We start from the raw sequence: 27,112 nt of genomic DNA on the forward strand, positions 1-27,112 counted from the left end.
TGTTCTGTTTACATGACAACCCTTACTAGTTGGCTGTGTTGGGTGGTGGCGGGTTGTAACAACGCTTTTATATATTTACGCGATATAATCCAAAAAATCTCTTATGGATGGTTCAGTGTGTAAACATCACCGCCGGGGAGACAAAGGCGGCCGGGCGTAGTGCTGGCCACCCACCCCGTGCCGGCCTTCATAGGTGCTCGCTAACAGCACTTGTCCTAACAGCCTCTTGAGGCTATAAGGAGAAGCTTTGTCTTTGTTTGTGTGTGCGAAGGTTCTCCCTGTGTGAACAGAGTTGACCTCACCTCAGTATGTGCTTTTTACCCTCTCCGTTAACCCCAATATTTTTCCATGGTTGCCAGTCAGCTGAAACGTCAAGTTCGGAATCATCGCTTGCCCCTGTGACTCTTCAATAAGAGTTAACGACTTGTGGTGGTGGTGGGGGTGTCTGCTGTGTACACTCGCGTAGACCGTAAGAAGGACCTGGTGAAGCTGCAGGCCGGGGAGTACGTGTCTCTGGGCAAGGTGGAGTCCGCTCTTAAGAACTGCCCCATCATTGACAACATCTGTGCCTATGCCAGCAGGTGAGGGCCAGGCTGCAGTGACACAATTTGGGGCGGCAGGGTGTTGGTAGCGGTAACACTTTATGCCTTACAGGAAGAAGGTCCTGAGTTTTATTCCCACCTCGGACATCTTTCTGTGTGAAGTTTGTGTGTTCTCTTCCTGTTCTGCTGTGCGAGGTTTTTGTGTTCTGTCCCTGTTCTGCTGTGTGAAGTTTGTGTGTTCTCCCTGTTCTGCTCTGTGAAGTTTGTGTTCTCTCCCTGTGTTGCTCTTCTCTCCTCCACCCCCCCGGGCACTCGCTCAGCGATCAGACCTACGTCATCTGCTTCGTTGTTCCCAACTTGAAGATGCTGACGGAGCTGGCCGGCCAGCTCGGCATCACCGGCTCCTGGGAGGAGATCTGCAACCACCCAGCCATGGAGCATGAAATGCTCAAGGAGATCAGCGCCGCTGCCACCAACGGTACGCGGCCCTCGCACTCCTTCTTCCCCCCCTCCCCCCAGTGCAGTTATTAATCTCAAACTCAGGATGCTCGTTAGGAGGAATTTTACGGCCCGTGGAATTGAAGAGGTCGATTTTTTTAATCTGAATTTCCTTTTGATATGAAGAGTTTTGCTGATTGGTAGCATTTCTGAACAGTGTCACCGTCGATCTAGCCGAACGAGGATCGATGGCTTCCGCCCTCTTGCCCTTGGAGTGGATCGTTAGGGCCAGGTCGCACAAATGTTCGGTTACCATCGCCTCGCTGCTGGCATTTCCCTGCGAAAACGATCTTACGAGTCGTTTGCCAGTCACGTCGGTCGTATGGCTCCTCAAATTACGTACAAAAATTAAGCCTGATACCTAATGTGTCATGTGTATTTCAATTAAAACTAAACTATTAACTATTTTTTTTATTTTACCAGCTTAAGGCCCACTTAGCTCCATATCTCTTTTTCAGAAGTGACCTGGCTACAAATTATAGCTCAACGAAGTGGCTGATCATCTGGAAATTTACATCAGCCAAATACTCTAAATGCAAATATGGAGGGAAAAACCAGACGACCTGGAGAAAAATCCACACGACGACAGGGAGAGAGACACGCAAACTCCAAATATACAGCAGGCGTCAGGGTCGGGATCGAACCCAACGACTTGTTGCATACCAGGCGAGGTAGTCAACATCTCCTAGCCACCGTGGCGCGCCATTTACATGGACGGCCCTTGAACCAGCGCACACTCCTGGTCAATGGCCTCCCCAAGCCGTGCAGCTCGTGGTGGTTGGTGACGGTTTGTGGGGAGCATAGTCGTGGAAGCAGAGTACCCTACAATAACGGATTTTGCTGAACTTGCTCTCCGCTGTCCACAACATAACCCCACAGCAGGCCCTGGAATGTCAGTCGGTGTTATCACGGTGGTCACCCATCCAAGCACTGTCCAAGGTCAAGTGTTCTTATCGTCAGAGGTCTTGATCAGATTCCAGGTCAATTGGTTGTCTGCTAAAATAATGTATTTGTTCGTGGAGTTAAATGTTTATCATTTTATGTTTAAGTCAACAGATATGACGTATCGGGAAAGATCTGGCATTAGTTATTAAATACACATGTTTAACACCACAGATCGAGTGCTCGGAATCTTTCAGAAGATATTCGATGCTGTGAAAGGTTATTTCAGTCACCAATTACTGCTAAAACCCAAAACGTCTAACCGTCGGTTTCACATAGTTGGGAATATTCGAGCTCCGAATTAAAATGTCTGAATGATCGAGAGACCTGTGACGCTTTCCCCTAGCGTAGATAAAAGTGCCTATTCAAATTAACTTCAGAGTAGTTCTGTGACATTTTCTATTCTCTCATACACAAGGGGTTGCACTTCTCGCTATGCGAGCTCTAATTGAGGATTTATCTAACCCACTAAGTGATGCGAACAGCACAGTGTACACTACTGGAATCAGAAAACACAGCTTTGCCGAAAGCATGCTGAACAAAAAAAAGGCATTTCAGTTTCATCCAAAGCAATCTGCAGCCCTTAATAAAAACTGTTTTGACATTTGTGATCGTTAAGCGAGCATGCACCGCGTTAGCATAGGCGCACTCTCAACGGTCTCGTCCCCCCCCCCCCCCCCGCTTTTGTTAAAACGCTCGATGTGGAAAGTTTACAATGTCTCTAGAAATAGTCGGGGCTGCTCGGCCTGGCGGGTCTCTTTCCCAGGAGGCAGCAACCAGACGTCACGAGAGCTGCGGTTTGTTGCTTGGCCGAGAAAGAAGGACCTCGTGTTTCTCAGCCCCATACAGACAAACAAAGTGTGCTTGCGCAGATGACCAGCGGGTAGTAGCAGTAACTACGATAAATTGCCAAAGGCAGTCCAGCTTCAAGGAAGACACGGTCCAAATAACAGTTAGCCCGGGTATATATATATACACACACACCCTGGAGATGTATTCTACGCTATCTGACACAGGTCTGAAGATTTGTTTGTGAGAAAATAATCTTCTAAAGTTACGGTCAGATGCACTCTTCTGACATGCGTGGCGTCACTCCCGTACTTTGTTGCGGTGATGTCACTGCGTGAACAAAGCTTCTCAGGTGCGTAACGACGAGACGAGAGCTATCCGCATGCGTCGCGTCTTCTATTGGTGAGCGCGTGGGCAAGGCTGGCGCTTGGTTGTCCACTTGCTCGCCTTTGTGTTGACCAATACTGTGCCCCGCTTGTGTTGCCAGTGCCCCTGGAGGCCACACAACAGGAATCGGACAATGGGAACAAACGGCAGCAAGAGGAGAGGTTGGGGGGTGTTAAGGTGTTTTGGAAAGGGAAGGCTGCATTTGGCTCTCGCGCCGCGCTTTCCGTTGAGCGGCGAGCGTGCGACCATGCGACGTGCCTTTTGAAGTCTGGGGGGGTCCCGTGGTTTGAGGGGGGGCGTAGGTAACCGCCCCCCCTCGCACAAACTCCGGTCATTCTCGCAGCAGCGGCTTTTGGCTAGCCATCGAACGAATATGGTTACTACATTGCGCGCTTTCAGGTGCGCTTCTGTGGCTGTCTGGAATGCTCTTCCGATATTATGAAGCTACTGGAGCTATGCACTTATAAATTATCTAGATTGAAAACTAATTTCTTTGAAACTACTTTTGTGTTTAGTTTGTTGTCCTTCCCGCGCACCTCAGATTAGCACGGTTGGCTACATACGGTTCGAAAGAAGTTCAACATACATACGTACATAATGGGGAGCGGAGCGAATGACGCCAGGATTGTGCTGTCCCCGGTAATAGGGGTTGGTTTAATTGCAGATGTCAGCATCTCATTGCTTTAATGAGCAATTAAGCATCGCCTGGTCAACACTAGGGTTTTGGGTTGCTTTTCATGTTTTCAGGGTTCCAAACTGCGTTCTGTGACGAGCTTTGCAAATCGTTAAAATACCTGGACAGTTCCATGATTGAGCTCCTCCGGTAGGCAAGGATGTGTTGGCTGGGTCATGTAACAACATGGCCCAACAGCATTTGCGGGTTAAATGGGCATGGCATGGATTAGAGCCAAGATGGGCCGATTTGGTACACAGCAGCTTTAAGTTGAGTGGACGTGCCAATGAGTGGTGCCAATGGTGTCGAGATCGACCTCTGTGGAGGAGGCCCAAATGGAACATATACACCGGTTAGGTTCAGCAGTTTTTTCTTGCTGTGGTTGTCCCACCTGATGATGATTGCTTGTGTTGCGATCGAAACGTCGTGATCTATATTTTTTCTACCTTCGTGACTTTTCCGAAAGAACCAAAGAGTATGGATTCCTGCAGTCACGAAAGCTTCAAATCAAGCATAAACATTCAAGCTGGCCTGCCTATGAGCCATCCCGGGTTTAACCAGGCTCGATTGTCTGAGGGGCTCACAAATCCTTGAACGATTTTGACACAGGCCCAACGATGAGCTCCTCTGGCAGGCAAGGCTGCTTTGGCTGGGTCATGTAGCCCGCATACCCAACCATCGCATGCGCAAACAGCTTTGTTTGGCTGGGTAGAGGAGGCTAAACAGGCACGGCATGGGCTAGAGAAGAGATGGACTGATGCAGTACAAGAGGATATGGAGCTGTATGGACTTGCCGATGACTAGTTCCTGCGGTGTCGAGATAAACCGTTTTGGAGGAGGCTCGTGAAGGATGCTACTGAGCAGTTGGAGATGGTCGCCCTCCTGCAACAACGGAGAGTGGAGGAGCAATGCTCACAACAATGAGCGGAGTGCCGGGCAGCTAAAGCACAGCAAGTTGACACAGTCGGGAGCACAGGTGGTGCATCTGCCAGTCATTTCAATTGGTCAACCCATAACACCTCTGGGTCTGTCCCGTAACCTCGTGCCAGCGAGCATTCCACACTTAACGTGGTCTGAAAGCGCACCTAGTCTGGCACAAGCACCGTGGTGACATCACCACCACATAGTGTTGAATGGCAGCTGTTGTTTTTGAGTTTTCAGCTATGCGTCTGTGTATGCGTGCATGTGGCTCACACTCTATGCTGTTAATGAAAGGCACTGACTTGGATTCAGTTCCCCAGCCACGTAATACACGTTAGTGACAAGAGGGATCGGAACTTGCACTCGGTCTTGGCTCGCATCAGGCACAGCCTTCAGTGAATATCTGGTGTGGTATGCAAACATAAGCGCTGGGGATACAAAGGCAGCCGGGCATGGCAATGGCCACACCGTTGCTCCGTGTGTCATGCCGTTATTCAAGACTGTTCGCTCACACGCTCTTTCCTATGGCCTATAAAGATAAACGGAGGCTCTGCGTGTTTGTGTTTGAAAACACACTCGGCAGAAGAGAGGTGGTCGGGTTGATGTGGAGGGGGGGGTGGGAAATTTCCCCGGAGAGCGATGTCACAACAATTATTTCCGGGAGGAAGCACGGGCGGTGGGGGTGGAGGCACCCGGAGGCCTTTAAATACTCGACGTGACGCAGAGAATGCCGCATTTCCTGTGCACCTGAAGTCCAGCGCCTGCCCCCCACCCACCACATCCAGCCCCACCACTACCCCCACCGACACCCCATCCCCACCGCCACTGCCACCATTTGTTCCCATCCCCGCCACTACCGCCACTCCCCATCCACATGACCACCACCATCCCCTGCCACCACCGCCACCCCCTGTTTCCACAGCCACCCCATCCCCACCACTATCACCACCAACCCTGCCCTTCCCCACCGCTAACCACCACTCGCCATCTCCACCACCAACGCTATCCCCACCGCCACCACTCCCCAGTCTCACTTTCACCACCACCCCCTATCCCCACTGCTGCCACTACCCCCTATCCCCACTGCCACCATCGCTATCATCCTCTATCTCCACTGCCATCCCCACGGTCACCACCACCAACTCTCCCCGTCCCCACTGCCACAATCACCCCACATCCCCCCCACCACCACCAACACTCCTCACCACCACAACCACCGCTGCCCATCCCCATCGCCACCACCCACTCCCCACCACTACCACCATCCATTCCTCACCACTGTCACCACCGCCCATTCCTGCCGTGCGACACCGACCGCCTCCCATGCGGCGAGGAGAGGCATCACGTGCCCCCTAACAAGTCACTGCTGACGATAGCGAAGGGGTTCCTGTGCTGTGAACGTGTGCACAATTTTCCAGGACCGGTGCCCCTAGGACCCGGTGCCTGGGAATCCAGCAGCCAGGAGTAAATGTTTCTGCCTCCTGCTGCTGCTGTTGCTGCTCGTGGTGGAAATGGGTTTGACTGCAGTGACGTCACGCGGAGATTAGCGTGGCTCTACGCGTGACGTTCAGCTGGAGCTGTGTCACGCGCCAAGCGTGTTGGCCATGACGCACGGACGGACCCCTAATTACTCTAATTCACACTCCGGGAAACAATTCACTTTATAGTTAACAATAACAGATTTGTAAGAAAGTAGTTTTTTAATGTTGAAGTGGCCTAATCACAGAATTATGGACATTTTGTTTGTTTCCTTCTTATGGCACTTATTTGTCAAAGTTTTCTAAGTAAGCTTTACTCTTTATTCGTGTGTTTTTACACTTTTTCGTATAAGATTTATTTACTCTGAGCACATGTGCCTGATCTCATCGTATGTCGGAGGCTTAGGAGCTTTGAGCCCGGTTTGTGCTTGGATCGGTCACTCCCAGGGCTTGCCTCTTGTCGTCGGTGCGTGGCCATGGGCATGTGAGGTGGCCATGCAAAGGCAGTACAGCGATGGGCTCAGTCTACAAATGAACCTTATAGCGGGACCCCGGGGTCCCAAATAAACGGAAGTCAAAATATAAATTTATTAATTTATTTTTGGCAACTCCATCCCACTGCACACATAAACGCCGCTACCCACCTGGCGCGGATCATTCTGTTGTCATGTCGTCCAAGCACAGCGAGGACGAATGCCGTAATCATAAACAAAAGTTTGCAACTTTGGTTAGCGCATCGTGTAGAACTCATCGAGAGGAATAGATTGCCGTATCGTTCGCCTTCAACAGACATAAAATGATGTCGCAACACAGTTTATGCAAGAGCCGGGGGCTTATGGGACCCCGAGGTCCCGCCATTAGGTTCATATATTTAATTGATTTGGTCTGTCTGAATTTAATCTCTCCGTGTGGGACTTTGAGTGCTATCCCATTCTCGGTGTGACGGTGTTCTCCAGGTAACTCCAGTTTCTTCCCACTTCTCCACGGGCCACAGCAGACATTGGTACCACCACCTAAGTAAGGTAGCAAAAACTTCAGTTGTACCGAGCTATTTACACGGCTAATGAGAGTGAATTACTTGATAACCCCACTCGTTTCAAATTATCACACAATTCACTGTTAATGATCACGTAAAGAAATTGGAACCGGCTAAAATACTTGATCTGGGCTCGTAAACTACACTGCCTAATACTCGTTAGTGAAATTGGCCAAATGTACCAATGTAGGACCCTCCTGATAAACAGCCTTTAGTCTCCTGTAGGCTTTATGGTCAATAATTGGCATTGTTAATTGTCGCAATTTTCTGTTTATTGTTTATCCCCTGTATTATTTGTCACGCTCTTAGCAGAGTGCTCAACACACAGCCTTAGTTGGGCTTTTTTATTTTCGTTTTTGAACATTATCAGAGATTTGTTCACGAGGCAATTCAGATCTACAAATACAGACACAATTTCAACCGAGAAGATGGTTTCAAATTTAGCAACCATTGGAAAGATGTTCTAAATCGAACCAAACATTAAACTAATTTTCAATGGTACAGTATATTTTTCAAGTAGTAGTACCCCAAACTTTCGCAGCTCTTAAAAATTCCATTTTCACACCATCAATAGGTAAACTCCCCCTCCCCCCCCGCGCCAACCGGCATGTTCACCCGCATGTACACCACCTCTACACCGTTCATCATGCTAAGTCGGCCAATCAAATGCTAATTTTTATGCTAATTCCTTTGTCAAGGCACCTTGTTTCCTCGCACACAGCTTAAAAGTCGCGGTCTGAGCTTGGCTGTGTTTCACTCCAGCGCTGTCCTCGAGACAGCCTGGTCCCTTCACCTGATGAAGGCCGCTTGTGTTGTGGCCGAAACGTCGTGATTTTTGTTGTTTTATATTTTACCTACGTGACTTTACCGAATAGAACCAAAGAGTATGGATCCTTGCAGTCACGAAAGCTTTAAATCTAGAATTAAATCTAGAAATTTCCACTGGACTCCAAAGCATCCTGAACAATCGTGGTGGTGTAGGCAACTCATGGTTACCCACAGCACAAACATAATTGTCTGTCAAAGTATGTCTCTTATTCTAAAGTTGGTAATAATGCACTGGTAACTTTGTACCCAAAGCACACCATGGGAAGGGAAGAGTACAGAACATGAATGGGAAAGGAAAGAGAAATGAGAACGAATCGGAAATAGGAAGAGCAACTGAGAAATGGGAGCAAAGGGTCAGGAAAGACGAGGCTACTGAGGACCTCGACGCTGCAGGGACCGGAGTCTGTTTTCACAGTGGGCGGTGGGTGAGGAGAGGGATTCATCGTGGGTGTGGTCACACATAAGTCAAGTGGTGTACGGGCAGGCCTGGGCTGATTTAGAGAGAGATCATGCATCTGCAGTCCATGTGCTGTGTAATGAGCATGTGAAGGATGTGTTATAAACTCCCTGATCATCTTCACTTGGTAAAGCACTTGAAGTTAAAATGTTTGGTTATTGAAGGGGCACTACAATACCATCATAATTACAGTGCAGTTTTAGACAGGAAAGTCTTGCTTAACTTCGCCAATCATTTTCAGAGCAAAGTCTTGGGTTTATCACCACTTATCTGTGGATTTTTTTTTTATCTCTATGTAGTTTTTAAAGATTTTTCGTGATTTTTCAGATTCCCCCCAATTATTTCCAGTTGGCAGACAAAAAACAACTTTTTCCATCGCACCTTCTTGTTCTGTGGGGTCAGTTCGACAAGGGCATTCCGATTCGCCGCCAGCAGTGCGTGGCGGCACGGACTAACTCATAAAACGTCCCCGTCACGTTCTCCCGTCACACTGCGAGAGCTGGTAACCGTGGCTACATTCCTCATAGCCCACCCACGTTTTACATTTGGATCGGAGGTTTGAGCCTAAAAATGCAAACAGGAAGAATCTGATTTTATGGTAAGAGCCTTGGGTTTTTGGGTTTCGTGTGTGTGTGTGTTTCACGTGTGTTTTTAGCGTGTGTGGGGAGAGGTAGCATGCTACGAACCCAGCGGCCCGAGTTCAATTCCCACTCATGATCAACACCAGTGACGATTATCTGAACTGGTCCTGGACCTCCCCTAGGTCGACTCAGCCTCAAATGAATACGTAGTGGCTGGTGTAAAAACCATCGCCACTGGGGAGAAAAAAAGGCGGTCGAGCGTGGTGCTGGCCACCCACCCTCTGTGTACCATACTGCCCTTCATAGGTGCTCGCAAACAGCACTTACCCCAACATTTAAGGCTATACGGGGGATCTTTGTCTTCGCGTGTGTGTGTAGCATTCCCTGGGAATGTCTTGTAGGGATACTGCTGCCACTGCTGCTGTTGTGTTTTTTTTAAGCACAGGATGTGCACATGTTACTTTTTTGGTTACAAAAAAAAACATGTATTGTCTTATTATGTTAACCCTTCCGTCACTGAAATACCCGGTTGTTTTTCTTTGTCATGTCACTCTAAAAAATATATTTCAACTATGCATAGAATACTGATGGTGTGTGTATTCGGGTTAGCAGTTTGGGAATAGAGTCCCAAGTTGGTTAATAACCCCACCCTCTACGCTGCACAAACAGTGAGCACTGCGTAGCCTTAGAATAAAACATATATTAGGTGACGTTTTGGTCACTGGCCCTTCTTTTGTAGCAAACTCCTTACACTCAATTAGGAGAGGATGAAACTGCTGTAGCACTTGGCCCATAACAATTCACCCCCTCCAACTGTTCGATATATGATTGCAATTTGGCATCGCAATTCACTATGAGAATCAAATCAATGTTTTTCTCACCTCTTCTGTCATCTATTCTCATGCTTGCCTCCGATTTCCTTCTCCCGCACCTGCGATTAGCATGGTTGGCTATGTACGGTGCAAAAGAAGTTCAACATACTTCCCGTTAGCTTCATTGTACAATTGGCATTTAATCAGTAGGCCTGTTGCCATTTGCCACACGGCAATCCTACAAACTCTTAACGACTCGGGACTGAGATTTCTTTTACGATGTTTTGTCTTTAACGATTTTTAGTATATCCAAGTTTTTGAGTCTCGTTTATTAGCCCTAATGTAATATTCGTCGATAATTTAAGTTCTAGTGTCAATGCATCCAAAAATATACATTCTCACACGTGCGATTCAGTTGCATATAACACGAGCTTTCTATGACGACACTCATTTACCCAGGAAAGCCTCGCCAAGTCTCAAGACTCTTTATCAGAAGTAGGAGTCTGCCAAGGCTTCACAGTGGGGGGACGCTGATTGTTATTTAGATTCCGATTGAGTACAGATGCATCATTACACCCCTAATAATTAATTGGCACACATTGTAAACAATTCATATCTGTATTCTTAGTTTTTTCGGTAAAGTCACGTTGAAGAGAAACAAAAAAAATAATAAAAAATATATAAAACAATAAATATATATTTTATTATTTTGTTGTTTCTCTTCAACGTGACTTTACCGAAAAAACTAAGAATATGAATTACTGCAGTCACAAAAGCTTTAAATCAAAATTTAATTCATATCTGCTCACTGGTTCGGTGCGTATTTCGTGAGTAAAATAATTAATTGTAACGGATACATCACTGCATACCTTGAGTACGATTCACTTTGATTGGGGCGCCACGGTGGCGATATGTTATCTGCCTCGCCTGGTTTACAGGAGGTCGTGTGTTCGATCCTGACACCGATGCCTGTATATTTGGAGTTTGCATGTTCTCCCCAGGGTCGTGTGGATTTTTCTCCGGGTCCTTTGGTTTTTCCCTCCAAATTTAGAAACATGTGTTAGAGAATTTGACTGCTATAAATTTCCACGTAATAAGCCACTTCATTGGGCTATCATTTTTGACCAGGTAGATTCTGAAAAAGAGATCTACAGCTCAGTGGGCCTTACCTGGTAAAATGAAAAACAGTTTAGATTTAGGTTATTCACTGTGCACATGGTGGGGCTTGCAGCACAGGTGTGGGAGCCTGAAATCCGAACACCGCTTCTCATAGTCACTGGTTTGGTACTGTGACATGGGCATTGGCCACCCTGAAAGAGACCCAGCCCAGGGCTCGAACCCAGTTTTTTCAGAGATACTGGCCCAAAGCTGTGATGCAAGCATAACATTAACTCCCCATGACAACCCATCTTTTCTATTGGGTACAACGCTGAAGGCGGTATGCAAAACGCAAAAAAGTACTGATGGTCATTTTAGCGTATCAGCAACTTCAGTGCCATCGTTAAGTGCACGTCATCGCTGTCATCATCACCATAATCGCCATCATCACCATAATCATCGCCATCATTATCGTCATCATCGCCGTCATCGCCGTCATCGCCGTGCATGCATCAGAATTTGGGTAAGCACAGTTTGACCAACAGAGGCTTACGCATTAAGGAAGAGACAATTTACTAATACAGGGGTGATTACTAAAATCGGTTCCGGACATCAGCAGACACTGACCTAGTCTACAAGTGCAGTGATTAGGGTTGTTTGGGTGCAGAAGGGTTCGGGATAATCGCTGCCCCAAAAACCTAAGTCAGATCCTGGAGTCAAATCCCCTGCAGTGTATCTGGTGGACAGTGCTCAGTCAGTAATAATTATAATCGGTCGGTGTGTCTCGTAAAATAATATTTTCCAAAAAAGGACTCCAGACTCAACGGTGCTGGTTGTACAAACCCCGCTACCGAAAGGCAGCGATTGTTCATAGTGGTGAGCCGGGGTGTGTGGAGGACTGTGGAGTGAGCGGAGAAAGAGTAGTGAGAAGCTAGCAGACTCCACGTGAGTGAACCTAAGTCAACCGAAGCTGAAGTTTGTTAGTATGTGTCCATCCAGTCACTGCATCGGCCGCTTTGTTATAACCTGTGCACCTTTACATCTATGCGATAATATAGTTGAGTTTTTAGTTTATTTTGTCTACCCAAGAACTCTCGAGGATCAGGATGCATCTCATCTGAAAAAGTGATTTGGCTCACCAAATTGACAAAAGCAAAACAAACAAATATAAAAAAGTGCAAAAGCAACTGTGTCACAAGAGGAATCTAAAATATTTCCCAAACATGATGTAGAAAAAGTTTAGTTGGAGGCATATCAATATAATGCTTATATTGGACTGTGTATACGATATTATACAGTTTAGTTTAGATTGGAAGGTATAATATTGTAATGTATAGTAGTCTAGTTTATAGCATAGTTGTAACGCAGCACAGGACAGAGCAGCGCATCGTGGCTGTTTCTCTCTCCCCCCCCTCCTCCGTTCCGAGCATAGATGGACTCGTCCGTCTGAACAACGCTCGCCGCTCTCCGTGGTGCTAACGTTAAGAAAAAAACCCGCCACTTTTTTCGACATAGAAGTGTAATGTATAATGACTTATTGTTAGTAGCTCAGCTTATTGGAGAGTATATTGAGTTTATTGATTATATTGATGTAGTTTATATTTTAGTTTTTATCAGTTTATTATATGGTAGTCATATAGTGTAGTGTATACCCAGTTACTTAATGTTAATAGCTCCGCTTATTGGAGAGTATATTGAGTACATTGACTATATTGATGTAGTTTATATATATTTTCACATCGGTTTATTGTATGGTAGTAGGGTATTTGCAGTTCTTTATAAATTCCTTTTTTGTTCTCCACTTAATGCACTAGCTTGATATGCGGTGGTTTGGCTGCTGCAGTTCTTTATTATTAAAATTTCTCTCCCTTTATTACTGCTAATCCTACATAATACACTCGCATAATATGACTTTGAGACCCCCCCTCCACCTACACATTCCACAAGGAGTGACTAACCCCATATCTGCATTCTTCATCAATATGCTAAATTCCTCTGTTGATATGTAAACTCCTTTGTCAAGGCGCTCTCCTCCTCCCACCCAGCTTAAAATAGGCTGCCAAGCTTAGCAGTGTTCATTAGGACGCTGCCTTTAAGACAGTTCTTTTCTTCACCTGAGGACGGCTGCTTGCGTTGTGGCCGAAACGTTGTGAGCATTTTATTTTATTATTTCCCTTCTACGTGACTTTACCAAAAGAAGCAAGAATATGAAATTGGTGCTCACATGCCCTTTGGATTGCACCCGTTGGGTTGCACTCCCTTGTCGAGGAGGCCACTCTCCTCCTATCTTTCAGTAACGTGCTAATTTATCACATTAACATCACTTGCCCCGGCCACTTCTTAATGACCCTTGGGCTACACCCATTTCAAACCTTTTAAAAACATCTGCCTCAGCAGCAGACCATGCTTTCCCACCTGATGACGGACGCTTGTGTTGTGCCCGAAACGTCGTGATTTAATTTATACAATTTTATACCTACGTGACTTTACCGAAAGAACCAAAGAGTATGAAATTGGTGCTATATAATATATTTCCTGTAGCGCAAGTCAGCTTGGACAGATAATTTTTTGAATGATCGTAGTACAATAAATTTTCAAGAATGTGTTCCACTGGTGAGCCTTGAGGCATGTAGATACTTGACGTGATTTCGTTTTTTTTAGAGTCACGGTGTTCTTCCCACAGGCACACACAGGTTTCCTCTCGGCAATCTACTTCTGTTTACTTAAACACATTCACAATGTCCACCTCATCTGTCTTCGCTCTCCCGTGACCCTGCATTACTGCTCACGGTAGAACTCTCAGCAGCACCAGCAGCGCCACTCACAACCCCTTCCTCCTCCCTGCACCGAGGAGCCAGGCCGTGGCCACTGTCAGCCGGAGTTTCTCTGTGGCAGCCCCCGCTGTCTGGAACGCGGCCATCATCATTGTCATCATCATCATTGTTCCCACTGCTGCTGCACATTCGCAGCAGCAGCATTCAGTCTCCACTGACTTTTAAGAGACACTTAAAGGCCCCCACCTATCTCTTAAAAGTTCCACCAACTCTCTCGCCTGGCTTTTGAGCAACACTGAGCTTTGCCCCGTGCCTCAAAGACTCGGTCACTTCCGTGAAATATTACGTGCATTATAAACTGCTTTAATTTTATTTATATGACATGCCTGAACATGGCAAGCCCAACCTAGGGTATCCTTGGAAGGTGTCAGGGTCCCAGCCGAGGCTTTCCCAGGCAAAGAGCACTTTCTGTCTCGAGCTATCGTCATGCGATGGCTGTGAAACCTGGCATTCTATTTTCTAAACTATTTCTATTTTACCAGGTAAGGCCCACTGAGCTATTTAGGTCTTTTTCAGAAGCGACCTAGCCACAAATGTTAGCCCAATGAAGTGGCTTATCATGTGGAAATTTATAGCAGCCAAATACTCTCAACGCACGTTTCAAATTGTGGAGGGGCATATTGGAGGACCCGGAGAAAAATTCACGTGACCATGGAGGGAACACACAAACTCCAAATATATAGGCGATTGGGTTGGGATCGAACCAACGTCCTCCTGTATACCAGGCGAGGTAGTTAACATCTGTCCACCACGGTGCCATTCTGAGACAGGCACGCCGGCCTGCGAGAATGGCGGAGAAACGAACAACTATTGCCTGCATTGTCTGTTCTCTTTCACCCAACGCTAACCTTTCACATCATCTCGCACAGGAATGAAAATCATACACACATGGAAAATATTGTACGTGTGAGGAAGTGTTGTTTTTTTATGACTTCCAGTTCTTGCCGGGTCGCCCTGTGGGATACAGCACTCGAGGCACCTTTGTAAGGTCGCCAGCACAATAAGTGGCACCACTTTATAGAAGGCCCGCTTTGGTGCTTCTCTGCTGTATAGGCTCGCCACTGTCATAGTAATGTGGAATATCCACTACTAGTGTCAGGGAAATTATTGGATATAAGCTCCATCCAAGGCCTGCATCAGGTGCTTTGGGTGGAGTTGATGGGCCTTGCAAAGATCATTGCGCAGCCGCCGGTAGATGGAAGTTTATGAAGTAGGTTGCTCGCGAACACTGAATGTTTTCAATCATCTTCCCCATCATTTTTTTATTTACAACCTTTTTTAAATCCACTTCTGGATGAAAGCCTCCCCAACACTGTGTTGGTCAAGTTTTAGAAGGTTTTATTTGACCATACTTCACCGTGCTGGTCGGTGCGGGTCATTAAAAGTGGATTTGGGGGGGAAGGCTGTACGAACCGGTTTGGATATGACTCGCCACTGATAGTCTTCGAGGCCGGGAATCAAATTCTGATTGCAGGGTTTGTAGCCCAGCGCACTAATTACAACACTGCAGCCTCGTGTGTCTGGCCATAGCTGGATGGCGCCGGCGGAGCTTCCTGTAGTCTAGCATTGTGGAGGGAGGCGAGGGTTGGTGGGCCAATGTTGTGAAACTCGTTCTTGAGGGGGTCCCCATACCCTGGCTCCCCGGGAGAATGTGGTACAGCAAACTACGTACTGATATCATCTGTCCCTTCTTGATGGGATAGCTTGTTGCCCCCTCGCATGCGCGGGTTTTTATGTGGGTGCTCCAGTTTGCTCACACATATATAAACACTAATTGGCTGAAAGCATCTTACTATATCATCGATCGCATGAAATTGCTTGTAGCCGGCTCACCGCCTGGCTGCCTTGCAGCTTTTGTCTGCGTTTCTTCAGCAATTGTGATAGGTGCAATTTGGACGAATGGCGCAGTTGTGAACGTGAGCAAAGCCAGTATGGCTGTCCCGTGTTTTGCGGTCAAACACAGTCTCTGTCTCTCTTTCTCTTAGATTCCCACGTGGGGGGGGGATTGTGTGAGGCTGGAGGGGAGTGAGGGGAAGAGCCCCAAGGTGTCTGGGAGAGCCCCCCCCCCACTCTCTCACAATACCCACACCTAGCATCCCCTCCCGTTAGCAGTTCCCCTCTTTAACACGGCCGCCTTTCTTGTGGGAAGAGTCCTGATTTAGCGCGCGGGCGGGCTGGCGGACGTGGCGGCAGGTGCAGTCCCCGTGGGGGGGGAGCTGGCTGGGAAGTTGTGCTCGCGTCACCGCGCTCGTCAGAGGGATTGGGGTGGCTCGCGAGAGACGGGGTGCTGGCTCGGGCCCTGACTGCTTGGGGGTATGGGCGCACGTCTACCGTCCGGCACTTCGGAGGCGATGGTGGACATCTGTGAAAAAGAGCTTTACAGCTCATTATATTTCTCCGGTATAAGTAAGTATTCTGATTTTGATTCAGGTTAGCGAGCCAACGCAGATTTGCGGGATTCCCAAACCCCGCCAGGCTTCGAAGTGGCCAGGAGATGGCAGCAAGCGAGCTTGTGAAGCCTGGCTCTGCATATCTTGCAGTGCTATCCCCCTGTGCGCGACCAGTGTTCCTCCATATTGGCAAAACACTCCCTTTAATATCGATTTGGTCACTGCAGGCAGTGGCGTTGAGACGTTTTCCGTGCTCGCAAAATAATGTACACGTCGACTGAGTATGGAAACATGCGCTTAGAGTCTTTTAAGGCACTTCCTTGAGCTATAATTTGTAGCCAGGTCGCTTCTGAAAAAGAGCTTCGTCGCTCAGTGGGCCTTTCCTGGTAAAATATCAAAAAAATAGTTTATAGTTCTCTGCAACGAGCGACGACCGCGCGCTACTCGCGGGCAACGCCAATGCCCCAAAACGATCTTCCTCCACCGGCTTTTACGGTTAGAGAGGAAGGGGTGGGCGAGCAGCTCTAGCCGGCACGAATACACGTTGGCACTGGTACCCGTGCGGTTCCTGGTCAACGATTCTAGACGGGAAGCAGGGCTCTCTCGGCTTGAAACAATGATGGCTTTTCTTGTTTTTTTTTTTCTCTCGGCAACGAAAGTGTCGCTGGCTGGACGTTAATGAGATTGTGGTGCGTGCCGCCCTTCTCCCGGAAAGAAAAAAACAATCGCAACAACTCCCCCATGCGCGCCACGACGTTGCGTCGCTCGTGACTTCACGCTGGCAGCTGCTTCCGCGGCGCGTGAATTCAGGTCGCGTAAGAGCGTTGCCTGCAAGCAAAGTCACCCGCGATGCCCCCCTTCGATCTCGTTTCTTCTCATTAACTCGGCAGGCTGGGGGGCCTGCCGGCAGCGCTCGAATGGGTGACCGCTTTGCACCGGCGCTCTGGGGCTACGCGATGGACATCAGCAGCAGCAAGTGGCGCAGCAAAAAAATCCATCGTTGTGCTGCACTCATTATGTCCTTCGCCTATCGGCCCTGCCTTCAACCCACTGGACGAGGGGGTGGCCCTCGTCCAGCGGTGTGCTGACTGAAGGGGCGCCCGTACTTGTAGCCCACGCGCTTGTGCGGGCCACGTGTAACCCTTGCTGTCGGGGACAGCGCGAGCCCCTTATGACCCCGCTTCAAGCCGTTTCGAGAGAGTCTCTGAAATATCTCGCTTACTTAAATGTATGGTTTTTTATTTTGCGCAAACAAAATAAATAAATAATATGGCACAAACACGGCGGAGGGCAAGGGATCGTTGAGCACGCACCTCATTACTGCTTCCTTCGGTGTGCCACATCCCCCGGTGTTGTTGAAAATTCACTACCCCACTTCCCACAATCCAACCGCTTTCATACCACACAACACAATCGGTGCTTACAGAGCATCTCAAATTACTATGCAATATGAGGTGCACCGAGCATCGCTGTAGGAAGCGACATTTTCGGGAATGAGAGGTCAATGAGGAGGAGGAAGAGGAGAGCAGGACTATCACGCCGTGCAAAAAAAATACTTGTCGCAGGCATTGGTGATGTGGCTGGGCTTCGAACCCAGGTTGTTGTCAGCGTTGTGAACTCGGTGCTCTGGCAGGCGCATCATTGGACGCTTGTCCCCCCCCCCCCGCACCACTCCCCGTCCCCCCCGCCGGCTCTTGATGTCACGATCAACAACTGACCGTGGTTCTCACGCCACAAGACACATTCCCGCCACTCTGCTCAAGAATTACTTGCATCCTGTTTTCTGAAAAAAGCTTGGCTTGTGCACACGTGCACGGACGAGCTTCATGGCCGGGAAACAGTGACCTGGTTTGTTGTTCCCCCTCCCACCCCGTATTTATATTTAGTAAAAAAAAATGTTATTTGCTTTTCCCACCGGGAGATGCTGCTGCTGCTCTGGGTGTCATTTAGCAACGCACGAGGGGGCAGCACCGGTGATGTCTGAGCAGTTCGCTGCCAGGAATCTTGCCGACCGGCGCAGTGTGGCGAAGAATGGTCAAACAACTCCGCCTGGACCAGCGTGGCTCGCATGAGGGCCTCTGTGTAAAGATCCCCCGTATAGCCTGCACAGACTGTTGGGGCAAGTGCTGTTAGCGAACACCTAATGAAGGCCGGGCACGGCTCACGAAGGGGGTAGGTGGCCAGCACCACACCCGGCCTCCATTGTCTCCCCAGTGGCGATGATTTCACACCGCACCAGGTACTCATTTGAGGCTGAGTCGACCGAGGGGAGGCTCAGGACCGATTCAGATAATCGTCACTAGTGTTATCTGTGAGCAGGAATCCAACTTGGGTCGCCGGGTTCGTAGCGCAGCGTGGTAACCGCCATGCTATCGCTCCCCACAACCAGCCATCATCTTTCCACTGTTGGTTGAAGGTCTCTCAATTCTAGCGCCGTCTCTCACAATGTGGCGTTCGAACAATTCACCTGACACCACAAGCTGATTTAATTACTCCATCTCCACGGCGAACGTACTCTCGGGGTGCGTTCTTGCATTTGGCTGCCGCTCTGTCGACCACCGGCCAGCGTCCCATTTAGTGAAGTGTCCTGCCCCGTCCTTTTTTCCTCACGGTCAATGTGCCGTCGTGTGTACATCCTCTCATCCATGTTTTCCTCTTTGTGTCATTGTAATGCAAAGCGTGCAGCTATCTACGCCTCTTTGGACGCTTTTGTTGTCTTTTTCAACGTTCCATGTTTCCCATATAATTCATAGCAGGTGCTATACGTCCAATGAAACTTTCTAAACCAAACTTTCTAAACTTGACTTTCAAAAATTTGAGAATTGTGGGAGAAACGTTTCAAGTTGGTCTGTGCGACTGCCTTGTTTTTATCTTGACTTAAAGCTTTCGTGACTGCAGGAATTCATATTCTTTGGGTCTTTCGGTAAAGTCACGTAGGTACAGTGAGGGAAAAAAGTATTTGATCCCCTGCTGATTTTGTACGTTTGCCCACTGACAAAGAAATGATCAGTCTATAATTTTAATGGTAGGTTTATTTGAACAGTGAGAGACAGAATAACAACAACAAAATCCAGAAAAATGCATGTCAAAAATGTTAGAAATTGATTTGCATTTTAATGAGGGAAATAAGTATTTGACCCCCTCTCAATCAGAAAGATTTCTTGCTCCCAAGTGTCTTTTATACAGGTAACGAGCTGAGATTAGGAGCACACTCTTAGAGGGAGTGCTCCTAATCTCCAATTGTTACCTGTATAAAAGACACATGTCCACAGAAGCAATCAATCAATCACATTCCAAACTCTCCACCATGACCAAGACCAAAGAGCTCTCCAAGGATGTCAGGAACAAGATTGTAGACCTACACAAGGCTGGAATGGGCTACAAGACCATTGCCAAGCAGCTTGGTAAGAAGGTGACAACAGTTGGTGCCATTATTCGCAAATGGAAGAAACACAAAAGAACTGTCAATCTCCCTCGGCCTGGGGCTCCATGCAAGGTCTCACCTCGTGGAGTTGCAATGATCATGAGAACGGTGAGGAATCAGCCCAGAACTACACGGGAGGATCTTGTCAATGATATCAAGGCAGCTGGGACCATAGTCACCAAGAAAACAGTTGGTAACACACTATGCCGTGAAGGACTGAAATCCTGCAGCGCCCGCAAGGTCCCCCTGCTCAAGAAAGCACATATACATGCCCGTCTGAAGTTTGCCAATGAACATCTGAATGATTCAGAGGACAACTGGGTGAAAGTGTTGTGGTCAGATGAGACCAAAATGGAGCTCTTTGGCATCAACTCAACTCGCCATGTTTGGAGGAGGAGGAATGCTGCCTATGACCCCAAGAACACCATCCCCACTGTCAAACATGGAGGTGGAAACATTATGCTTTGGGGGTGTTTTTCTGCTAAGGGGACAGGACCACTTCACCGCATCAAAGGAACGATGGACGGGGCCATGTACTGTCAAATCTTGGGTGAGAACCTCCTTCCCTCAGCCAGGGCATTGAAAATGGGTCGTGGATGGGTATTCCAGCATGACAATGACCCAAAACACATGGCCAAGGCAACAAAGGAGTGGCTCAAGAAGAAGCACATTAAGGTCCTGGAGTGGCCTAGCCAGTCTCCAGACCTTAATCCCATAGAAAATCTGTGGAGGGAGCTGAAGGTTCGAGTTGCCAAACGTCAGCCTCGAAACCTTAATGACTTGGAGAAGATCTGCAAAGAGGAGTGGGACAAAATCCCTCCTGAGATACGTGCAAACCTGGTGGCCAACTACAAGAAACGTGTGACCTCTGTGATTGCCAACAAGGGTTTTGCCACTAAGTACTAAGTCATGTTTTGCAGAGGGGTCAAATACTTATTTCCCTCATTAAAATGCAAATCAATTAATAACATTTTTGACATGCGTTTTTTTCTGGATGTTTTTGTTGTTATTCTGTCCCTCACTGTTCAAATAAACCTACCATTAAAATTATAGACTGATCATTTCTTTGTCAGTGGGCAAACGTACAAAATCAGCAGGGGATCAAATACTTTTTTCCCTCACTGTAGGTTCAAAGAAAATAACAAAAAACGACGTCGTTTTGATCGCAACACAAGCGGTCGTCATCGCGTCATCACGACGACCGCTTGTATTGCGATCAAAACGTCGTAGTTTTTTGTTATTTTCTTTGAACCTATCTACGTGACTTTACCGAAAGACCCAAAGAATACGCCTTGTGATTTTGCCTTTGTCTCGGATGCGGCGTGCTCGCGTGCCGTGGCCAGGAGGCCTAGAATGCTGTGTTTGTGTACGTGTTCCACTTTGTGCCTTCGCCAGGGACCCCAGCATCAACGAGAATAAAATTTCTTGTTGTGGCTGCTGCAGTCACGACTCCCAACAAGTGGTTGAGCAGCGATCAGAGAATTATTCGCGTTTGATTCCAGTTATACATTTCAGCACAGAGACATCGTCACTTCCATTGGCGTCCTTTGTAATATAGCAATTAAACAGGAACCTGTTCTGGAAAGGCTCGCATTTTCAAGAGATCCCTAGTTTTTTTTTTATACAGGTGCACGCGAAAAATACTATGGATTTAATAGGGTTAGCAACTTCGAAGTTTTGAATAGGACGTGGAAAGACAGCTCTGTCGATGTCATTTGGCAGAGTAGGTTGCGACGGCTGAGGCCTTTATACAACAAGTTGGCGGACAGCCGATTGTCGACCGCGCAATGACCATGTGGCCTGGCAGAAAGAAGAAGGTGATGGGGAGAAGAGAGGTGTGAGGGCAGCTTTGCCGTGAGTGTGATCACCTTTTTGATGCTGACCTGCACGGGACCTTTTTGATATCTCCCCCTTGAGCGCTTTGGCCCATGGGAGGAAACAACGGTGCGTGGAGAAATGCCCACACACACACGCACGCACACACGCACGCACGCACACACGCACACATGGACGCACACACGAGGGGGGGGAAACGGCGGGCGCCGGATTGCAGGGGCGCATCGCCTCTACCTGAGCCGCAGCTTCACCTGGCCACGAGGCGTCGAGATGCAGGAGGTCGTAGGTTCGATCCCAACCCTGATGCCTGCTGTTTATATAGAGTTTGCATGTTCTCTCCGTGGTCGCGTGGATTTTTCTCTGGGTCCTCACACTGGAGCGAGCTCTAGAGGGTTGTTGGCCTACACCTCCACACTGACCTGATGCCTTGGGAAGATGTGCACATACCCACACTTTACCCCACCACACAACCTGCTGACTGGCTCACCGGTGTCACCCATTTTTACTGCTGGGTGTGTACAGAGAGAGGGGTTTTTTTAAGAAACTTGCACCATTGGTTTAACTTCCGTACCAGACGATGGAATTGGGCGCAATGCGCGGCTGTATCAGGAGTTGAGTCTTCACCCAAGTCGTAAAGTGACTCATGCGCTGAACATTTGACTCAACGGCATCCCCGACTTGCGGATGATTTAAATTAAAATTACGCTCCCTGGGGCTGAATCGCGTGTGGGGGTTTTCTGTTTGCGTGCGCTTCCCCACCCCACCCCCCCCCCCGATATTTTTTGGCAAAAAACGTGACTCTGTGGCTGCATAGCCAAACAATGGGGAGCATCGCAAAAGCAATTTGCGGCTTAGCCGTCGTATCAGAATGTGATCATTGCCCCCTAATTTTTCGAGTCTAAAAAAAAAGCAGGTGGTGACTCAAGTGACTCGTAATGGCCGCGTGTAGAATCACCGAGCCAGCGTGGCTCAGACGTCGGTGTCGTGTCCGATGCTCGCCCGTGGTAAAGCCAGGCTCTCGTTGTCGCTCGTCTCATGGACTCAGGCCGCTCATTGATGACCTTGGCTAAAATGCTAAATAAAATCGATTACTGTAAAATATACATGTATATTTGTCCATATTAAATTATATTACTATAATGCTTTTGATCATCTCATGAAACAATGCAAATGAACTTTGTAATGTTTGCAGATAGCAGTGCATCACCCTGTGCCGGAGATTGTCCACGATGGAAGAAGTCACAATACCGCTTCCGAAGTCACTGTTGTCAGTCCATTAAACCACACCGGAGTGTTTTGACTGTCACACGCTGATCAATGTAACGCGTTTCATCATCATCAGACATGGAAATAAGCCAAATGAAAAAGTAAAAAATATGATTTAGCATGGGCTGAGACCACGAAATGTACACGTTGAAAGCCTGGTTTAATTACAAAATAATAGATTTGAAGCTTTCGTGACTGCAAGGATCCATGCTCTTTGGTTCAATTCGGTAAAGTCACGTAGGTAAAAAATAAATCAACAAAAATCACGACGTTTCGGCCACAACACAAGTGGCCTTCATCAGGTGAAGGGACCATACTATCCAGAGGACAGCGTTGGAGTGAAGACAGTCAAGCCGAAGTCGCGTCCTTTAAGCTGTGTGGGAGGAAACAAAACGCTTTGACAAAGGAATTAGCAGAAAATGACCCTAAAGCACGTAGAGGACCGGCACAGGGGGGGGGGGGGTGCGGGGGGGGGGGAGTTTACAAATAATAATTTGCGTCGTTGTGGACACAAATGATTAAATGAACAAATGAAAGTACTAATTAAACAAAGGAAATAGGGAGGACAGACAAATGGATAGGGTGCCACGGTGGCGAGATGTTAACTCCCTCGCTTGGTATACAGGAGGTTGTCAGTTTGATCCCGCCCCCGATGCCTGTATGTTTGGAGTTTGCGTGTTCTCCCTGTGGTCGCGTGGATTTTTCTCCGGGTCCTCCAGTTTTTCCCTCCACATTTAGAAACTTGCATTTTAGAGGATTTGTCTGCTATAAATTTCCACATGATAAGCCACTTTATTGAGCTATCATTTGTGGCCAGATCGCTTCTGAGTCATGTAACTCAATGGGCCTTGGTAAAATAAAAAAAAATTGTCTAATTTTATTAGTTTAGAAAAAAAATCACACATTCCATTAGTCGCACGGCCTTCTGGGAGTACATCATTTGTTGCAGCATTGGTTCAACGCACGCAAACGCTGAACCAGTTTCAACTTTCTGGTCTCATCAGCAGAGTTATATTTTCTTGAACCAATTTTGGCGAACTGCTAGATGTTTGTAGGCAAGCGACCCCTCTCCCGTTAGATATGGGTCTTAGTTGGGTGCAACACTGTAATACATAACACAAAATAATTGTTACGAGTTACTAAAACCCATAGTGGAATCCAGGATCTCGGTGCTGCCAGCGTGAGCTTTCTGAGTCACCCAGCCACCCAATGAATTAGATTTTTTTAAATCTCAAAGGCCCGATGACCTTTTTGACGCAAGTGAAAATTATTTATTCATTTACTAGTTTCTAGCCGCTTCCTTTCTTTTTGTTGTTCGTGAGCTGCGTTTAAAGTGTATTTCCGAGCTTCGTGTTTACACCATACGTGGTTTTGGTGTCATGTCCTGTTTGCCCGAGCGACCTCTTTCCATGGTGAAATGTGCGTGTGTACGCGCGCGCGACAATAAATGTGCGCGCGCGCGAGTATAAGCGTGCGCGCAGGTGTGTGTGCGGGTGTGTGGGAATAGCGGCACTGTGAACTCTGTGTGCATACGTTTGTGTGTCGGTCTTGGTTTTATGAGCAGTATCAGTGTAGCGGTTAGCGTACTGAGCTGCTAACCTGTCGCCCCGAGTTGGATTCAAACTCATGGCCAATACAAGTGACAATTATCTGAATCAGTCCTGGGCCTCCCCGAGGTTAACTAGGCCTCAAATTAGTACCTGGTGTGATATGTAAACATCATCACTGGAGAGACAAAGGCGGCCAGGTGTGATGCTGGCCACCCACCCCCTCGTGTGCTGTTCTGGCCTTCATAGGTGCTCTCTAACAGCACTTGCCCCAACAGTCTGTTAAGGCTATACGGGGTATCTTTGTTTTTGTGTGTTAATCAGTGTTTTCATATGTGGGTGATTTTGTGCAAGCAGGCGGCCAGTTGTGGTGCTGGCCACCCACCCCCTCGTTTGCCTTTCCGGCCTTCATGTGCGCTCGCTCCCGGCACTTGCCCCAAAGGGTTGTTAAGCCTGTACAGAGGGGACCTTTGCCTTTTGTGTGCATGCGTGTAGCCAAGCTGGAGCGGTTCGAGGTGCCGGTCAAGGTGCGCCTGAGCCCCAACGCGTGGACCCCCGAGACCGGCCTCGTCACCGATGCGTTCAAGCTCAAGCGCAAGGAGATCAAGCGCTTCTTTGAGAAGGACATCGAGCGCATGTACGGCGGGAAGTGACCTCGCCGCGTTGCCCCGCTCTCCCCCCCTCCACGTGCCCCATTTCCCTTTCTCCCTCCTTTTGCTCTTCACTGCAAACGTGGACGGACTGTCTGTTGGTGAGCCAGAATCATTTTATAAACCGTGCGATGGTTGGGGGGCGGCTGGGGGGCGGTTGGGGGGGTAGGTGGGGGAGCAGTTGGGGGCCAGTTGGAGGAGTCGTTTGGGGGGGCGTTTGGGGGGTGGTTGGGGGAGCGGTTATGCTCTTGTCGCCGTCTGTTCTCGGCATGCTCGAGCGACAGGGATGGTTCGCGGGGCTTGTCAAGGCCTTGTTGGAGCGGAACGTAGAGCCGGGCGGGCGCTCGCGTTTCCCCCATCCCCGTGTGACGGAGCGGCCACGTTCCGGCACAGTGATTCATTCGTTGCGTTAAATATTCTTACGCCCACGATAATGCGTTTCGAATCGTGTGTGCAAGAATAGATTTATTTTAATGATTGTTACGTTTAAGAATTCGATCAGAAGTGCAATTCGTATCCCGAACGCTACATTTAGGCTATTGGAGAGAGGAAAGACAAACTACAAAAACGAGATGGAATGAAACAAGATGATAAGAATCCGTTATTTTACCACAATCCCATCAAATGCACTAATAGGCAACTGTGGGCCGGGTTCATCCTCATAAGGACTCATCAGCACAGCGTTGTCACCAATGCTGCTCACTGCTGCCAAGTGTGCCGATGGGAAGCGTAGAGAACGTGGAGGCCCCCCCCCCCACCGGGTGCTTCCACCTCCACTGCGTCGCGGCGGTCTCCTCCCGGCACTCGCGCTCTGCCCGTCAAAACATCGTGGGGAAATTGGCCAAACATCCCAAATTGTGAGTCTCATGACATGTTGAGTCATGAGATAATAATACGAATAATAAATAAAGCATATGCTTGATTGGGTGACACCTTTCTAAGTCTCGAGCCGTTTTCAAGGGGTCACGAGGATTTTTGGCCAAATTCTGTCACGAAAATGCTTTTGCGTGCAGTAGTAGACCGTAACGTGCGGAGAAAACATGGTCCTGCGAGGGCCTGCGAGGGATTGACGGTTGAAGGGCCACAAAGGCTGCTTTTGCGGTCCCTTCATTTTTGTCTTTTACTGCACGAACCACGGATCTCAGCTGTGCCGGTGTTCGGACACGGCCATCACAGGGTTCTCCTCTTCCAGTCTCCACGCCGTCCTCGTTCCATGGAAAAAGAATAACGCAGCCAGTACCCGCAAGCGTCCACGTGGTCGGAACAGGCGAGCGAGGAACCCCTTGTTAACAACGTGGGCGCCGTTGTGGCGAGATGTTAACTACCTCGCCTGGTATGCAAGAGGTCGTGGGTTCAATCCTGACCCCTGCGCCTGCTGTATATTTGGAGTTTGCATGTTTTCCCTGTGGTCACGTGGATTTTTTCTCCGGGTCGTCTAGTTTTTCCTTCTACATTTAGAATCAACTGGCGTTTATAGAGTATTTAGCTGCTATACATTTTCAGATGATGATAAGCCACTTCATTGAGCTATCATTTGTGATGGCCAGGTTGCTTCTGAAAAAGAGCTATATAGCTCAGTGGGCCTTACCTGGTCTCACCCATCTCCAGATCCTCACGTGACCACGCAGTGAGGGTGTTCGGAGCGAGTGGAGGGCTGCTAGCTGTCTCGTTGTCTGGCAGGAGCCACATTGCTCGATGGCTCTCGATGTGCATTCGTTGGTCTGCTTCGGCTGCTTTGTTGGGCTTGATCGGATTTTAGGGGATTTTTTTTTCGATAAATTTGTAAGCGAAAACAAATGAAAGATTGTATAGCAACTGTTTGCCCAACAAAGCAGGACGCTGAAAGGGATTTCACGTTTTGAGTGATTGCCCCTTTTCATTGCTGCGAGTCGCAAATATGAAAGTGGTGAATCTGCTCTTAAGTGAATATTAAAGACCAAGAGAAAAATGCGTTCTGTATTCATCCAAATAATGAAAGCGTTCGTTACAGACTTTCCAGAAACTTCGCTTCTGGAAAGTCGGAGCAACTGCAACTTTGACGTCGCGGAGTGCAGGACATTGTGGGATTGCTGAATTCTTTACGAATCAACAATTTGGTAAAGTGTCTTAGTAGCCTCAGTGAA

At 48.1% G+C, this 27,112-nt stretch overlaps 1 protein-coding gene across 2 annotated transcripts in view; it reads left to right on the plus strand.

Moving 5' to 3' along the window:
- The window catches only part of LOC116954528 (long-chain-fatty-acid--CoA ligase 4-like), a 99,668-nt gene extending 74,523 nt beyond the window's left edge, over positions 1–25,145 (plus strand). For both annotated transcript variants that reach the window (XM_032975103.2, XM_032975102.2), the window contains 3 exons: positions 467–581; positions 863–1,020; positions 24,835–25,145. In XM_032975103.2, the coding sequence (XP_032830994.1) occupies positions 467–581; positions 863–1,020; positions 24,835–24,992 (431 nt within the window). In that variant the 3' untranslated portion in view covers positions 24,993–25,145. The remainder of the gene's footprint in view (positions 1–466; positions 582–862; positions 1,021–24,834) is intronic.
- The last annotated feature ends 1,967 nt before the right edge of the window (positions 25,146–27,112 follow it).

Source organism: Petromyzon marinus, chromosome 55 (genome assembly GCF_048934315.1).
Source record: "Petromyzon marinus isolate PM22_M1 ecotype Great Lakes invasive population chromosome 55, UKy_Petmar_22M1.pri1.0, whole genome shotgun sequence".
In the NCBI taxonomy this organism is placed as follows: domain Eukaryota; kingdom Metazoa; phylum Chordata; class Hyperoartia; order Petromyzontiformes; family Petromyzontidae; genus Petromyzon; species Petromyzon marinus.